Source organism: Trichechus manatus, unplaced genomic scaffold (genome assembly GCF_000243295.1).
Source record: "Trichechus manatus latirostris isolate Lorelei unplaced genomic scaffold, TriManLat1.0 scaffold00005, whole genome shotgun sequence".
NCBI lineage: Eukaryota > Metazoa > Chordata > Mammalia > Sirenia > Trichechidae > Trichechus > Trichechus manatus.
This window is the reverse complement of record NW_004443941.1, coordinates 27,917,776-27,936,043: the sequence shown is the minus strand read 5'-3', so window position 1 is coordinate 27,936,043 and position 18,268 is coordinate 27,917,776. Positions and strand designations below refer to the sequence as shown.

The 18,268-nt window shown below is 43.2% G+C and overlaps 1 protein-coding gene across 1 annotated transcript in view; it reads left to right on the top strand.

Moving 5' to 3' along the window:
* The first annotated feature begins 10,056 nt into the window (after positions 1-10,056).
* The window catches only part of CRIM1 (cysteine rich transmembrane BMP regulator 1), a 262,328-nt gene continuing 254,116 nt past the window's right edge, over positions 10,057-18,268 (top strand). Inside the window, exon 1 of the mRNA XM_004369565.2 lies at positions 10,057-10,447. Within this exon, the coding sequence (XP_004369622.1) occupies positions 10,117-10,447 (331 nt within the window). The 5' untranslated portion in view covers positions 10,057-10,116. The remainder of the gene's footprint in view (positions 10,448-18,268) is intronic.

Here is an 18,268-nt window from a genome sequence, read left to right as displayed (position 1 = left end):
ATCTCCAAAGATTCCCTACAAGATGAGGTCCAAACTCTTTGCTAGAGCATTTTGGGCCTTCACAATCCAGCCCAACCTTACTAGCCTCATCAATTAACATTTGCCACTGGGCACTCAGATGCTTCAAACCTACTTTTCTTTTTCCCATTGAAAAATCACATTCTTTTCCTTCCTTCAACAACATGTACTGAACACCTGCTATGGACTAGGCCTCCTTCTAGACACTTGTTTTCTTTGCTTGGAATCTCTAACGCTCCCACCTCTGCCCTCTAAACCAGGTAAGTTTTATTGTTCCTTCAAGATCCAACCTAACTGTATTCTCTTTTGTGAAAAATTTATGAGAAACTTTCTCTAATTTCCTCACGTAGATGTAATTTTTAAAATTTCTAGCACACTGTGTTGAAACTGTTGATTTACCAGTACCAGTTGCCCACAAGCACAAGAAGAGTGACTTATTTGTGTCATCAGAGCAGTGATGAGGAATGTAGGATTCAGCTTCCTAGCTTCAAAGTCCCTATCTTGCCTAGTAGGAAATAATATACCCTAGTTGGAAAGACAGACACAAAAAGTAACATTACAGGGAAAGCACAGATGGCTAGGGAGCCCAGTGATTATGAAGATTTGATCCTCACTCAGGCCAGAAGGACCCCTGGTTGTAGAACTATAAACTAGATCCTTTCTTGCAAGCTTTGAAAGTAGCAAACATTTGGTGAATATCTGACCCTATTAAGGGTTAAAGAAATCCCATTATAACAAATGCCAGAAGACTTATTGAGCATCTAGTATGTGCTCGCAATCATGCAAGTGCTATTTTCCTAAGTAACTGATGAGAAAAATGATAGACAGATTAAATGACTTATTCAAAGTCACACAAACAGTGATGAACACAGTTAGAATTTGATCCCTGGTCAGTCTGATTTCTAAGATCATGTTCTTTCCATTGGAGCACATTATGGCATAATGCCTTATCATCCTTGAGGACTTTCCTAGTCAGTAATTTGTTGAGGTAAAATTGAATGATATTCTTCCTCAAACACCTATGATTGGTGTGGCTGGTTAGCTCCTCTTCCTGACAAAATCTAAATGAGAAAAATGTCATGGTCTCTGAAAATAACCAGCTGATGATGGAGACACTCTTGGAATCTCTTTCACATAGTTTCTTCCTACATGGTTCCATGCCTTATACGCTCAATCTTCCATTGTTTCATGCTAGTCTCAGACAAATAGTCATTTACATAGTCACAGGCCACTGGCAACTAGCATTTGGTCAGTGAATTCAATTTGCTGCAGGAACTTTAGTTTGAGCTTGAAAAAGTTGGTGAAGAACAACAAACATAGCCAATAAGATGATCAAGACACATTAGACTATCAAAGATAATTACTGATAAAGAATATGGGTACAATGACCTTTGAATACAACATCAGATATCAAAACATTCTTCAAGTTCAAGTGATAAACAGAGGGAGGTGCTGATTTACTGCCCATAATAAACCTACGGATCAGGATGCAATGAGAGGTAATACTGGTGAAAAGGCTCCAAAGGGGAATGCATATGGGGAGTATTGCAAAAGTGGCTTGGAGAAGAAGTAATAGATTCTAAAGAACTTGGAAAAATGGGGGAAAAAAGGAGGGCTTGAAGAGCTTCATTCCCTTTTGAGTACACAGAATCTTGGTAACCTAAAATAAAGCCATGGGCAGAGACAGACTGAGACTGTGGAAATTCAGGACATAAAACTCATTGGGTAGCATAATGTAAATGGCCACCCTGCCATTTGAGAAATGGAAAGTCTTGGTATTACTTCTTTTGATTGCCACTAATCAGAAGTAATAAAATGTTAAGGTTTTCTTGGAACATTGTAATATTGAAAATATTTAGAATGTCAGGACTGGTAACCTAATCATTATACATTCATTATACAGCCAATAAACAAATGCAAGTTAGTTATAAGTGCATATCAAAATTGAATTTTGTCTAAGAACGTATAATAATAGCTAAGGCCTGATAAACAGCTAATGTTATTTCTGTTTATGCTAAACTAGTATGGGCTAGCTGCTATAACAAATAAGACCTAAATCTGAGTGACTTATCACAGTGAAGATTTCATTCCTCACACTACTCACAGTCCACTGAGGTTCAGCAAGTTGTGTGTATATGAATGTGTGTATGTGTTGGGGGGTCTGCTTCATGCAGTCATTCAGGAACCCAGATCCACCCATCTAATGGTTCCACAATCTTCTTGGACCCCAGAGTCCTCAATGATATGCCCTGAATCCAGCCAGAAGAGAGGGAGGAGGGAACATATGGAGGACTATAAAGAGGTTTTAGAGGTCAGACCTGAAAAGACCCCTACCACTTCATCCATATTTCATGGTATCATCTAACTGCCAGGAAGCTGCTGGTGTTGTCTAGCTGTGTGTCCAGAATGAAGAGAAAGAACATCAATATTTTGGTGAGCCCTATCATTTTTGGCCAGAAATAGGTAATGAATTCTCATTTCAGTGACGAAATAGCTACATGATGTGTAGGATGTGATAAAATATTAGTATTCCAATGAGCATTATTATACCAGAATTTATATTCAAATGAGTGATGTCCCCTTGTCAGCAGTTACTTGGAGAGGCAGTATGTTTGTTCCATGGGTACCACTAATGCCTTTTTTTTTTTTTTTTAACTATTTTGACATTTTCTCTAGAGCATGTTTTGATTCTTTTAAATATTCCTAGCAGTGGCAAATCTTTATTCCTTGAGGATGAATTTGATAGAGATTATAAAAAATAAGTTAGAGACAAGGCTGGTGAATGAAGAAAATAATCTACCTGAGTTATAATATGTTGTGTCCTCTAGAACTATTAAACAATGAGGCTTATATTCTCATTAGATTTACACAAGGGCAATTCCAAAATAAGCATTATAAGAACATTGAGCAATGATTTAATTGTTGAAATAAGTGCAATTGTATTTCTTAACATAGATGCCATATAGATTTGGGGGAAAGTGACTATAATTTGCATCTATGAAGCTTTAGGCTTTTGAAACCATATAGTAGACCAGGCAATTGGGTAGACAAACTAGAGAGGTGGGTGGCATTGTAATAGGTGGAAATTCTTTCTTCTCACAGTAATACATAGCTGGGTCTTCTATTCTCAATTTTCTTGCATTTGCTTTTTCCAGCTATCCAGGAAAATGCCTGCAGGTAGAGAAAAATCAACTAAAATAGCCTCACCCATTTATTCCCTTTAATTAGATCAGCTTTATAGGCGCACTCCTTCCTTGGGAGAATTTTTTACTTGAGTATGTAAGACTTTCCCTTAAAAATCACACAGCGTATAATCTGCCAGGTTACATGATTTGGTAATTTGTAAGGTTAAATCATTTGCTGACCCAAAGCTAAAATCTCCTAATGTTGAACATTTTTAAGGATCAAATGAAATAATGAATTTAAAAAAAAAAAAAAAAGCTTTACAATGTAAGGTGTGTTTGAAGCAACAGGGAAGGTTTTTAACTTGAAGGGGAAAACACCCCTACACAGGAGGACCAGCACTTTCACTAACTGAGGAAATGTGTGCAGAAGATAGAACTTCCCAAAAGGCGATTTGGCATTCCATGTCAAAATGGGTATACCCTCTGATTCACAATTTACAATTCCAATTTAGGAATTTATTTAAAAAATAATTGGACATATCTTTCAAGATTTGGCTAGATGGGAATTCATTGTAGCTTTGTTTTGTTAACAGTGAGAAACGTAAAAAAAAAAAAAATTTTTTTTTTAAACCTAAAGGCATTAGTTAAATACAATGTGGCATATCCATTCAGTGGAATGATAAATTCAGTGGTAAAAACGATGCAGCCTTGATCTCAAAATCAATATGGCATGTATAAGAGAAAAGGCAGTTATAAACTAGGACACATATCCTATTTTATATTTAAAGGGGAAAATAAACCTTCAAGGATATAACACTATCAGTGGTTTTATCTCCGTGGTGGGATTATGAGTGCTGTTTCTTTTTTTTTTTTTTCCTTACTGTTTGTATTTTCTCATTTTTCCCCCCAATGAGCATGTACTTACAAAGAGCATATATTAATAGTAGTATTGCATAGCTTGGATTCTAAAGCCAAACTGCCTCGGTTTAACTTCCAATTTTGCCACTAGTAGGTGTGACACTGGGCACATTATTTACCCTTTCTGTGTCTCAGTTTTCCCACCTGTAAAATGCAGGTAGTTATAGTACCTACCTCACAAACCCAAACCTGTTGCCATTAAGTTGAATCCAACTCGTAGCAAACTGCCCCATAGGGTTTCCAAGGAGCAGCTGGTGGATTCAAACTGCTGACCTTTTCGTTAGCAGCTGAGCTCTTAACGCTGCACCACCAGGACTCCCCTGGGATTCCAGCAAAGATTAAATGTGCTAATATATCAAGGCAATTACTAAACATGCGCATAGTAAACACTACATAAATATTTGTTATTCCGTAATTAGGAAAACAATGGAGCTATTTTCACTTTGAGAAAAGCACTAATCACTATTAGAACTTTTCATGTGCAAATTAGGGCAGAGGACAAGAAATTGTCATAGGTACACAGAAATCAATAAAACTGAAAAGAAAAACAACTTGCTGTTACCCAACTTCTCTGAAGGAGGCAGTTAAATACATAGGACTTTAAGGCAGAAATATGGGTTCCAAACCTCGTATCTACACACAGAGCTCTGAGACCTTGGCAAGTCACTTAACCTTCTATGCCATAGATTCCTCAAGTGTAAAATGGAGTTAACACAAGGCATTAGAGGTGCTGTAAAGCATTGGCTTTATAGGATTGTTCTGTAGATTAATTAAAATTACCCATTTAAAGTGCTTAGTACCACCCAACACACTGCCATCGAGTCGATTCCGACTCATAGCAACCCAATAGGACAGAGTAGAACTGCCCAACAAGGTTTCCAAGGAGCGCCTGGTGGATTCAAACTGCCAACCTTTTGGTTAGCAGCCGTAGCTCTTAACCACTACACCACCAGGGTTAGTACAGTGACTAGCAATTAGCAAGTGCCCAATAAAGTTTAGATATTATTACTATTGTTATGATTATTATTAATTACTACCCTTTAAAATTAGCCTTAGACTGCAATGGGTCTGAGGAACATTCACGCAGGCTAAAACCCCAAGACTAAATAGACTGCCAGAGTGAAATCAACAATTCATAAAGTTCTGAAGACAAAAAAAGCAAGTATCTCGGCAGGCAGGTGTTGTATAATAATGGGTGCTGAGATATCAGATAGCAGGGATTCCAGCTCAGGCATAAACCTGAGGAGATACTCACTTAGAAGGACTCTAAGGCATAGTGGTTAAGAGCTCTGCTACTAACCAAAAGGTGGGCAGTTCGAATCCACCAGTTGCTCCTTGGAAACCCTATCGGGCAGTTCTACTCTGTCCTACAGGGTCACTATGAGTCAGAATCCACTTGATGGCAATGGGTTGAAAAGGAGAATGACCATTTCATCCACACAATACCCTATATAGTATTCTTGTCTCCATTTCACAGAGGAAGAAACAGATTCATAAGAGATAAATATCTTGTCCAAAGTTGCACAAAGAGAAAGAGAGAGAGAGAGAGGAAGAGGATCCTACGCCAGGCTTTAAAAAGAACTGTGTTCTGTACAGAGTCCCTGGGTGGTGGAGATGGTCAATGAGCTGGGCAGCTCACTGAAAGGCTGGAGGTTTGAGTGCACTCAGTTGCCTCAGAAGAAAGGTCTGGGGATCTACTTCTGAAAAACCAGCCATTGAAAACCCTAAGGAGTGCAGCTCTACTCTGACACACATGGGGTCGCCATGAGTAGGAATCAACTCAGTGACAACTTTTTTTGTGTACGTGTGTGTTCTGTGCACCTGCTTTGCTGCCCAACTAGTCGCTGTGGAGCCATACACAGGCGGGGTGAAAAAGGCAGGAACCCTGTTAGTGAAAGTGAGGTACTAAGTGGTGGTAATGTTGCCCAAGTACCTGCTTCAGGGCCTGAGATCTGACCTCCCAAACTGGGGGTTCCCCTATGTTACTGAAATGGCCTAAACCCATATAGTTCAGGGAATACCAGCCAAGGAGAGCTGAAAGATGGGGAAGGAAGGGGAAAGGAGCCAGACCTGTTTGCCCTGGTTTCTTTATCTAGCTAATATACATACAACATTTTATAAAGCAATGAGACTTTTTCTCTTGCGGAACTCAATTCTAAAAAGGTATCAGACTGAAAAGTCAACTTCTACATTTTTCATTTCCAGGAACAGAAGACACAAATAGTATGTACATCCTAGAGAGTGTGAATACAGTAAAGAGGCTAGACTAGACACTGTGTCAGGGAGGAGGCCTCCAATACTCCCTCGCATTCTGTCAGTTGCCCTCTCATTTCCATTTTGTTAGGCCTGGAACTGGGCATTTTGATTTTTGGACGTTTTCAATAATTTAACAAATTCCTCCCATCCAACCCCTCAATGGCCAATAGAGGGCAGGCCACCTCTTCTTCCAGGACTCTATCAGCTGTCTATTCTAATGCCCTTTCCATTCAGATCAGACCTGTTTTTTTTTTTCCCCTCCTGTTTGGAAGACTCCTTTTAACTGCTTATTTTAGAGGTATTTACTAAAACCAAGAGAGAGGGGCCACAGACCTTCTTTGAATATCTTTTGTCTCTAACTCTTCCCTCACCCTCTTCTTCAACTCATTCATTCATGCATGCATTCTCATAAGTCGTGCTCCCTTCAATGAGCTGACAATCTAATGGGGTTCAGAGCTGTTTAAGGAATTACTTATGAGATTATAAATATGACAAGCAGAGGTACTCACTGTATAGAACAGATAACGGAATAAGCTCAGGAAGGTTTCTCAGAGAAGGCATTAAGCCAAATTCCACGTATGGCTCTCTTTCATTTGTATATGCCATTTGGGACCCATGTAATTCTTCTCAGTCCACTTCCTCTCTAATTCCTAGTTGTCACCATGTTGGGTCCACCCAACCTCCCTCTGTACTCTCAGTCTGGTCTCTTGAGGATGAGTGAATACTTATGTGTTTGAGCTTCAATGTCAATGCCTTGGCATCTGGCTACCGCCTGGATCAAAGAGAAGAAATAACGATTTCATAACGGAGCTCCTAGTTCACGCAGTTTCAGATAAGCTAGTAGGACCTCGCAGGTTTCTCATTTGCCACTAGTTACTAGCTTCAAAAAATCTTGTTTTTTCTATTACTTTTATGACTATTAATTTTATAACAAAGAACCACATGAAACTTGAATATTCTGAGCTGATACACTCAATTTAGTCTCAAGAATTTCTCCAGCCCATTCTAACTGTACCTTGAATTCCTCTGAAAAGTCAGTCTTTCTCACCTGTGTCTACCTTCCTTCCAGGTAGCTCTACCACTGGAATCCCAGGAACGACAGATGGTGACCTCTGCATTGTCGCTTTTATTCAATCTCCAGTTTTCCCCCACCCTTAATACATCACCTTAAAACACACATACACACACACAAAAGCAAAACCCTGACAATGATTATTACTCCCCTTTCCCAAACCATAGTGGCTTTCTCATTTCTATATTTTTGTCCATCACCTGACCTTGGCTTTTCCTGTTGGGTCCAACAGTGTTATCTGCTTATTTTAATAATGTCTTTATACTTGTGTCCAAACAGAAATAGATAACCTCCTCTGCAAGAGTGGAAGGAGCCTTTTAACACAGCACATTGATGACAGTTTGTTGGCAAATCCCATGGTGAAGTGCTGGTGCCTCGTTGGGGTACAAGAAACAACCATTTTCAACAGTGTTTAACCTGGTTAACAATTGTGTGTTCTACTTTTCTTGAGTTTTGCTAACGGAAAAGCTAGTATATTTTAAATGATTTTACCACTTAATACTTATAGAGCCTTAGAGTGAGGGCCTTTGGAAATTGTCTAATCCGACCTACACAATTGCAGAAACTGTCTCTACAACATCACTGCAAACTACTGATCCCAAAAGCAATTTAAGCTCCTCTAGAAATGGGATGCTCACTCCCCCTTCCCATTGTTGAACATCTTCCCAATGACCCTCTGATAGTCCATGATAATTAATGAGCCTCTTCTCCCTCCTCAGGACAAACAAATATGATTGGAGAAATGTTTACGTTCTGATGCCAGTGACTCGGGAATATCTTATCCATAACTTTGGCTCTTTGCTTCAGGATTAGAGTGCTTAAACCAAAATATTCATCATAAGTATAAATGTGTTCTGCAAACAGAGGATTCCACAGGCATGCTTGTTTCCTTTTTCCTTACACTGCTAGGCTATTAATTTTTGGTTCATTTGTCACCATTTTCAGGATCCATTCGACTGCCACTTTCCTACAGCCAGACCATCTTAGATCAGAGGATTGGCCATTTCCACCTCACTTCTGCCACAGGATCTGATTTTTTTTTTTCACAGATCCAAGTCACTTTTGTCCAAGTGACTAATTTTATTGACCCCAGTAGACATCCTGTGAATGGAGGGCCACTATAGAGACGATCATTGCTTCATAAAGCTTTCGAGAACCTTTTCTGACAGTCACTGAGGAAAAACAATCTCGCCACGATGCATTTTGCATCACTTCAGCTTCTTCTTTACCTGGTTTATCACAAAGGATATTTACCACACATCTTCTTTATTAGTACATTCACAATACATCAAAAACCCACCACTTCAGTCCTGGAGCCCGAGAAAGAAAACGGCAATGTCAGGTGACATTAATGCTGCATGAGATATACTGGTCTAGTGTCATGTCAAGACTTGTAATAATCTAGTATTCGGCTTTACTCAAAAATTCCGCTGTTACTTCCCAGTCACCCCCTTCCATAATACAGCACCTTGGCACAGACAGCAGAGCGACAAAACATTCAACGCAGGATGTGGACCATTAAAATTCAACTCAAGCTACAGCGACCCTCAGCAGCCCCCCACCCCCCGCGAATATTTACCTAGACCGTTTAAAGCACTTAATTAATTCACCAGCAGCTTCGCTGGAGACGTCTCGGGCTCCCTGAGACTCCATTACATAATCTCTTTCACAAAGTCTATTCCTAGCTCGAGTGAAGATGGATTCTCATCCAGTTCGCGGAGGTTCCTTACAGTTCTTTCCCTTCCCCAAGGTTTGATCCGGTGAGCGACCCAGTAGAGGCTGCAGCAAGTCCTGGGCCCCGAGCTTCCGTCACTCTCGGAACTCAGAGCTACCCCCGAAGGTGCAGCCGCCCCCCCACCCCCACCCCGGGGCTCCCAGGCCAGCTGCGGCGGCACGGTGCCGGCGGGTGCTCGGGACACTCGCTGCTTGCTGGGTCCGCCCGGAGCTCGGAGCCCCGGCTGCAGCCCCCCGTTCAGGGACCGGCGAGGCGCGCGTCTGCCCGACTGCAGGCCGGTTCCGTGCGCCGCACTCCGGGAAGAGGAGGAAGGGAGGAGGTGGAGGCGTGCGAGGGAGGAAGGGCCCGGCCGCCGCCAGAAGGAGGGGGCCGGCCGGCCGGCGGGGAGCGGGCAGCCAATGAGCGGCGCGCGACGCGGGGGGGAGGGTTGGAGGGGATGAGGTAGGATCGGGGAGGGCGCAGCCCGAGCGGCCGAGGCTCCAGCCATAAACAAGCGCCCGGAGGAGCCGCGCAGGAGTGAGGCGAGCGGGGCGCGCTGAGCGGACGCCGCGGACCTTCTGCTGCGCCACCGCGCCCACTCGGCGGCTCGGGAGGCGGGGACCGGCCCGGGGCTGCGCCGCCGGGAGGAGGACAAGGAAGAAGCACCGCCAGCCCTGCTATAGCCTAGTGCCGCCGCCGCTACAAGTTTGGGTTGAACCGGCGCTGCCGGGAGGAAACTTTTTTCTTTTTTCCCCCTCCCTCTTGGGAGGAGGAGGAGGAGGAGGGGAAGCCACCGCTGCCGCTGGCGCCAACGCTAGTGGGCTTGGGGTCGGCGCGGCCGGCAGGGGGGGCGGGGGCCTCGCCCTGCGAGGGGAGGTGCGCCCCGGGGGCGCCGAGGGAGGCGGCGAGGACCGCGGGCTGCTGGTGCGGCGGCGGCGCGTGTGCCCCGCGCAGGGGAGGGCGCCCGCCCCGCTCCCGGCCCGACTGCGAGGAAGCGGCGGCGGCGCAGGAGGATGTACTTGGTGGCGGGGGGCAGGGGGCTGGCCGGCTGCGGGCACCTCCTGGTCTCGCTGCTCGGGCTGCTGCTGCTTCTGGCGCGCTCCGGCACCCGGGCGCTGGTCTGCCTGCCCTGTGACGAGTCCAAGTGCGAAGAACCCAGGAACTGCCCCGGGAGCATCGTGCAGGGCGTCTGTGGCTGCTGCTACATGTGCGCCCGCCAGAGGAACGAGAGCTGCGGCGGCGCCTACGGGCTGCACGGAGCCTGCGACCGGGGGCTACGCTGTGTCATCCGCCCCCCGCTCAATGGCGACTCCATCACCGAGTACGAAGTGGGCGTCTGCGAAGGTACGGCCGCCCGCCCGCCGCTCGCCCCCTCCCACCTGGCCCGCGCCGCCCCCTCGGCGCTCGCTGCGCGGAACTAAGTTTGGCCGAGACTTTCCCGAGGAGAGAGGGCTCCGTGGGAGGAGGGCCACCGCCGCCCCAGAGAGAGCGCCTTCCCGCGCCTCTCTTCCCGCTCGCTGCTCCCCCAGACGCTCGGCTGGCCGCGGGCAAGGTTGGATTTTGTGGGTGGGGGAGGGCGAATCGGTGAATCTCCCCCGGCCGCGCAAAGACACGCACACATGTGGCCATTCCGGGGCTGTGGCTGGGTGGCCCGGCCTTGCGGCCCCGGGTGGGGGTGCGCGGGCGGCGGGCACTGCGGAGCTGCCCGTGGGCCCCTGCGGAGCTGCCGGTGGGCCCCTGGGGCGTCCGGCCGCCGCCCTCGCCGCACTAGCGCGGTGTGGAACCGTGTGATTCACACCGTCCACGAAAGTCCGTTTTCTGTTGACAAGAGGAGACGTGTCTCCAGCTCACACTCCTCTTGTGACTCGTATTATTTTTTTCTTGCTGTCTTCCTTCACCTTCTTTCTCCTTTTTCGCGTATAAATCAATTTCAGCCCCGGAATGTCAGCCCAGGGGAAGTTACATACGGTGGTTACTCATTTATTTGCCTATTGAGAACGGTCAAAGGGTTTTTCTCCTGAAAGGAAAAAGCGGGGGGGGGGGGGGGATTGCACCTAGCATTGAAAAGTGATTTCTAATAGTGGCTGCTTTTTAAGATCAGATACCCGCGTGTTTCCGATCTTGTTGTTAGTTCCTTCTTTTTGTTTGACAGCGGGGAATGTTCTGCTGGTTTCTCCACTACGCAGCGTGCTTCGCGGTGTTGAGACTGACGAAGGGAGAAAGATTGTGAGTGTACTCTCCCCCGTTGGGAGAGCTTCTGTTGGTGGATGTTGGCCTTAAAATTCTTGTCCGCCTACCTCGGCCTTGTGGTGCCTGGTCAGGTTTGACGTCTAGAGAGAGGCAGTGAGGTTTTTTTTTTTTTTCATCTAGCTAAGGGGTAGGACTCCGTGAGCACAGGGCAAAGTGGGATCTCCGCTCCCGCTGACGGTGGTGATGCTGTTCCAGGCATACTGGTGAATGAGCAGAGCGCAGCAGCCTTACCTACGGGGGAGCGGCGCCCTCTGCCCTGGGTCCCTTCCTTACTACTCATATAGCGAGCACCTAGGAGACCAGGGGAAGGTTCATTCTGAAGCATCCTCAGGGGTGTGTTTGTGCTTATTTTGTGTATATATGTTGGTTTGTTATACTGGAATAAAGGCAAAGGGGGTGGCAACCTTAAGGATAAAAATGGATCTCTTGAAAGGTTTCAGTTCTGTAGTTCTCTTTAAATGCACACCTGTGCGCAGATTTATTTACACCTGCAGTTTTTAGAGTTTGGACAGTTCTAGAAAATCCAGGAGGCCTTTCTGGTTTGGAAGCTAGTGGGCAGTACTGAGTGAAGGGACTTGTCCTCAGACGGAAGGGACGTGCACTGCTGCATCCTTAGGACATTAGGTTCAGAAGAGTTGATTTGCCTGAAATACAAAGGCCTCTGCCTGGTGTTAAGTCCTATGTTATAGCATGTCTTTATTCCTCATATGCGGAAAATTGCCGATCAGATTAACTTCTGATAAGATTTTATGTTTGGCTTTGGGAGTTCTGAATGACTTAGACTAAAGGAATGGTCTTTGAACTCTGCCACTTGGAGTACATTAACATGCTTAACCCAGCCTCCCATAAATCTGAAAACAAGCAATAAGGAAAAATGGTTAAATGCAATGGAAACTGCTGTACTCTGAGAAGGAGTTTTAGAGCTTCTGATTCTAACCCTTGTTTTGTTTCTTATTAACACGTTTCTGGTGAAGGAAATGTGGAGCTAAGGGAACATTTACAGTAATCAAGTGTTTTGGCAGCATTTTCTTGGGTCACAGTATGGAGTTATTTTGGCAGTTGTTGGTGAGCCTTTCATTCCTCTGAAATGATGTGATCCTTCATAGCTTCGTTTCTTCTGGTAACACCCCATGCACTTGGTATTAGCTTTGAAAGTGCTTGGAAGGCATGGTGACATGATTATATCTCAATTAGTGTTCTCTGGCAACACTTTTCATTTAGCAGGCCTGTTTTCAGCTACCAAAATTGCGTGTTTAGGACATTTGTTTTAGAGTTCTAAAAGCAGTGCTCAAGTTGTATTCTAGATCCATGAAACCAGAGAAAGTTACATAGCGTGCATGGTGGATGGTTGGATTTAGACAGATAATTTTAGTCATGTGTCTAAAATTTCAAATATTTTCACCTTACTACAAGGTTTATGAAAAAAAATAGGATGAGTAACCTTTTTTCTTTAGTTCCTCTTATGAAGAATTAGAAGAGTCTTTACATGTCAGTAGTTCTCTAGAAGGGGCTGACTTTTTCTTGTTTTTCTGTTACTTTGCAAGAAGTTTCTCAACGGCCTTTGTCTCCCTCAGTTTCCAGTTTTATTCAGAAATTCATGTGCTGAAGCATGATTATCGTAACTAACATGAAGAAGAATTGATATAGTTTATTCATGTGAAGTCTGTTTTGCTGCAATTTTTGCACTAAAATGACCCCTACTGGTTGTATCTGTTAATGAAAGCTTTTGAAAACTTATTTAATTGGCTACACTGAAAAAATATATTGCGTAGTATAGAAGTACTATCATGACTAATCTACCTGCTTTTGATGATGTAATTTGAAAATTACATCACTCTATTTGCCAGCTTGCAGTAGTTTTATTTGTGTTATTCCTCATACTGGCTTTGTGAAACAAAATTAATGTTCTAACTACAGTTCACAAAGTGAGTTAGATAAATCAGGGCAGAAATGGACCCGTTTCAACTTGTGGCTCAGTGCCTTAGGTTTGTAAAGCAGGTTGGCACATAGTAGGCACCCAATAAATGTACAAGGGATAAAGATGAAGAGTCTGTGCCATAGAAAGAACACTGAAGAAAAAATATTTTCTGAAAGAATAAACTATGTGATGAGTTGTGTCCTGTGAACTGTACGTCATGCACACTTGAATTTTTTTTTCAGGCTAATTTAAAGTTTTATTAAATGGATCCTGATTTAATTATCCTGCCTTCTTCCCTCTTCTCTCCTTCCTTTTTTCCTTCCTGCTTTCCTTTTGTATGTGTATGTGTGTATGTTAAGTGCATTTTAACAAATGAGCATGGAACGAGGTAGCTGAAGTTTTCTCTCCTGGCTCAGTCTAAAAATTGATTTCTAGCACAAATCCTTTTCCTGTTTCCATTCGTCTGGTAAGTCTTCTATTGCCCTTTGTAGCATCCTTACTGGCCTGTTTCTTGGCCAGACTGCCTACATCCAAGGAAATAGCCTAGAAGCCAGAGAAACTAGTTTGTATTCTGAACTCCTGAAGAAGAAGATAGGATGGGAGACCTCTTTGAGGGATCGAAGATAAAGTGTTACAGTACTACTAAAGTGGGATTTTCTGGTAAGAATATTTATTAGGACAGCTGAGAATTATATTTTGAGATGATAGGATGAGGCCCATTTTTTTTGATGTGGAATAGTACTGTTTGCTTCTGGAAGGGGCGGGGCGGGGTGAAGTAGTGGGGGAGCATGACCAGTCTTCTCTGAATAATAAAACGGCAGGTGATGGCTGGAGTTTGGCAGCTTATGCGACAGAGTGATTTGGAACCAAGTGGACACTGTTGAGTTGCTCTGCTCTGAGAACTTCGTCGCATTAGATCCAGGTGATTGCAGATAAGCAGCTTTTTGTCCAGGGGATATTTATTCAGTGGCTTCATCTTTACCAAGCTTAACTTTCCATGGCTTTCACCAGTACAGTCTAAAAACTGCCACTTTTAGAACACAAGCTGCCTTTTATTTTCACGTGTATTTTAACTTTCCCTTCCATCCACTTTTCATGGGTGATGAATAGGAGAACCAAGTATTTGTGAGTGGGTACTTACAGCAGAAGAGTCCCTGGGTAGGGCAAATGGTTAACACTCTCAGCTGCTAACCGGAAGGTTGGAAGTTCAAGTCCACCTAGAGGTGCCTTGGAAGAAAGGTTTGGCCATCTCCTTTGAAAAATTGGCCATCAAAAACCCTATGGAGCACAGTTCTTCTTTGACTTACATGTGCTCGCATGGGTCAGAATTGACTTGACAGCAAGTGGTTACTGGTTACAGCAAATAACAGGATGATCAGATTCCCCCCCCCCCCAAATGGTTGCCATTAGAAGGTTATAGTTTTGTTTTTTGTTTTTTTTTTTAACTAATCACAGGAAGACAGTCAGTGGAGCTGATGGCTTTTGGAAGTAAATGTGTGGAAGATCTGATGTGAGGCCCTAGATAGCAGGTTTCAAGAGGCCAGGTACTACATCAAAACATTTGGTTTGTGTACCAGCTGCATGGAAACTGTCCCCATTGCTCTGTAATAGGCTTGGAGTTAAGAGTGCATAGATTTTAATTTTTACTAATTAAACAGAGGAAGGGAAAGACAAAGCTAATACTTCTGTACTGGAGTTAGAGAAATTAAAATTTCCAGGGTTGCAGACTTTGTTTTTGAGTAATGTATTTCATTTTCCATCTCAAAAATCTTTAGCTAGAGTGAGCTCTTAGATGCCAGAGAGAGAAGCAAGCAGAGAGCTTATAAAATTACGTTAATAGGGTATGAGAAGAGAAACCAATATAAGTAAACAAGGAAATAATTAGTTCCTCCCAAAAGTAAATATTGACCAAACATAGGGAGACTAGTCACTGCACATATACAAATGACAGGACTTGGTGACCTTCACTTTGACTATCAAGCTTACAGAATTCTCACTGTTTCTGAGGAGTCTAGTCACATAAAACACTTGGCAAGAGTCTAATGAATTGCATATTATCAGGAAGGCAAGAATAGCAATTCTGGAAATATTTGCTTCCATTACTACACATTAAACAATGACCAGGAGAATGTATAAACAATATGTTGGCAATGCAGTTGTGAACAGTCAAGTTAATTTACGAGGAAAACTGTAACAGCCTTTAGCAATGGGCATTATATCGAATTGTAGGTGGTATTTAGTGATTCAGTGCAGGCTTCTGTGTTTTGTGTGGCTTGATTAAGTTGTGACGATCTGGATGAGTGAGTGAACAGCTTGGAAATGCAGTGTCCAGGCATTATAAAGTTGAGGGAAGTAGATAAAACATGACCCCTAAAAAGATAATAGAGTTCAAGGAATAAAGAATGATGAATGAGAGAAGAAAAAATATTGAATTCATCTGACAGCAACGATATCATCCGTTGAAGAATAATTCAAGGCATATTCCAGACATTAATTGTGAAATCCTGGAAAATGTGGGTGGGTTTAACATTTCTCAGTCTGTGGCACTAGCATGAGAGATGACAGTGCTGCCTTAGCATGTAAATATGATAGAATAGGTGATAAAATGAGTGAAAGGTAAATATGTTTGGTGAAGCAGGTTCCTCTATGTTCCCTATGGCACATTCAGTATCTGGATTTTGGAGACACCTCAGTAAATCTCATTTAATTATTTGAGGAAGAAACAGTAGATTAGCCAAGCACGCATGAATAATAAGCTAAAAGCCTGCCTTCTCAGAGGTTGAATTTTCCAAAGCTGCAGTTTTAAAGATCTGACTTGTCTTTGCATAGAAATCAATCATTCACTCATTGATCTTCAGTCTGTACAAGGCCTTCTGCTGGGGCACAGGGGCAGTTGGGGAGCTTGGGGACCTTTCAAACGTGTTCCTTACACTTTTTGCTCTCTTTAAATCAAGATAAGGAGGTAAGACAGTGAGGCTGTAAAAAGTCTGCATAGTAGTGTAAGTTTAAGCTGAATAGAAGTGATTCTATGAGTCTGTATTTGATTAATTGGTGAATGAAATATGTGGATAAAATTTTTTCTAGGAATCAAAGGATCTGAGATGATTTATTCAGGCTCTGATGGCAAGGCCTCCAAGGGAAATTAGAATTCGAACTGTGTTTAAATGTATGAGTAGGATCTCTATTTTTTGGTGGGGGAGGGCATCCTACTCATTCTTCTTAGAGCCTGTACAAATAAATATCATAGTTTTCCCAACATCTAAGAATGAAGTTGCTTTCTTAATGCTTTACTAGCTGTGGTTCAGAAGTGACAAGTTTCCTTTTCAGAGTGGTTTTCTGTTTGTTCTAGCTTGCTCCGCTAGGCTGATGGGTTGGCAGTGGACCGAGAGGTGTCCTTTTGTCAGTGTCTCTTGACTTCATGGAGCCCACTGGGCTTGCCCTGGCCAGTTAGCCTGTTCAATACACTGAAAACTTACGTGCTTAGGCAAGACCTTCTTGGTCTTAGGGACAGAGGTGTGGTTGAGTATACCTCAATTTAAGAATGGCTTCAACGTAAACACTGAACTGTAAATGTTCATTTTGGGCCTATGTGAAAAAAAAAATTCAAAAAAAGCTTTCGTTTTCTGTTACACAATGACTAGATCTCAATTTCTTACCTCCCCTCTCCACCCCCAGTTAATTCTCCACATGAAATACTTATATGTTGTTTGAAGAGTTTAATGGTTAGGAACTTGGTTTCTGGGGTCAAATCTTCATTCTACTTCTGTGAGTCTCAGTTTTCTCATCTGTATAGTGGGGTTAGTAGTAGGGTTGTTATAAGGACGTAATGAATGGATCCATGTGAAGCATGTAGAAGAGTGACTGGCAGATGGTAAATGTTTAATAACAACAAAGCTACTAACCCATGTAAGTGATAGGAGTTTATTCTCTTGTTCTGCTTAATCCTTATCACCCCAAGTAATTGATCGAGTAATTAAGGAGTTAGTGGGCTCCTAGAAACGGCGTGAATTATTACTGAGTATGAGCCCTGCCTTCGCACCCCAGCACCACAAATGCATTAGAGTTAAAAAAAATTTATGTAAGGCCTCTGAAGCTAATCACTACCTCTCCTCCTAATGCCCTTTTGTTATACCTTGTCTAAATAATTTCTACAGAATTTATGTATTTTGGGTAAAATAAGTAGGGAGGAATCTGCAATTTTTTTGTATTAAGTTACAGGAGTTCTAAATTTACTTATGTATCTGTGGGATGATATGTGTTTTCCTTAACATTATATTTTGGAAAAAGATTTTGCTCCTAGCTCCTGGAGTGTTCACACTGGTGGTCACTGCTGAATTTGACCTGGGCACAGTCCTAGTTGGCTTCAGCTAGGGAAACAGTTTGTATGGTATCTCACGCCTCATGGGCGGTTGGTAAAAACTAGGCAAAACCAAAGGTCAGAGCTTCAACAAATCTCTTCCTCTGCCCTCCTTTTAACCCTACTTATTTCCCTGCTGTCCTTTCACCTACAGATATTGAGCATCTGCTGTGGGCCTGGTGATAGGTACCTCTTAGGGTTGCTGTGAGGGGTAAATGAGATAAAAGTGGGTTTCTGGAATTTTCATGTGTGTGCAAATCACCTAGGGATCTTGTTAAATGCAAGTTCTGATTCAGTAGGTCTGGATCATCCGGAGATTCTGTGTTTCTAACCATCTCTCAGGTGATGCCAGTGCTCCTGGTCCTTGGACCACACTTCAGCAAAAAGTGAGTATGTGTAAAGCATGTAACACATGCAGAAATGTTAGCTGCTATTATAAAAATTATTTTTATAAATAAATAAGGTGTGACTTAGTCATCTAGTGCTGCTCTAACAGAAATACCACAAGTGGATGGTTTTAACAGAGAAAAGTTTATTTCCTTACAGTAAAGTAGGCTAAAAATCCAAATTCAGGGTGTCGGCTCCAGGGGAAGGCTTTCTCTCTCTCTTGACCTTCTCATCAGTGTTCCCCCAGACTAGG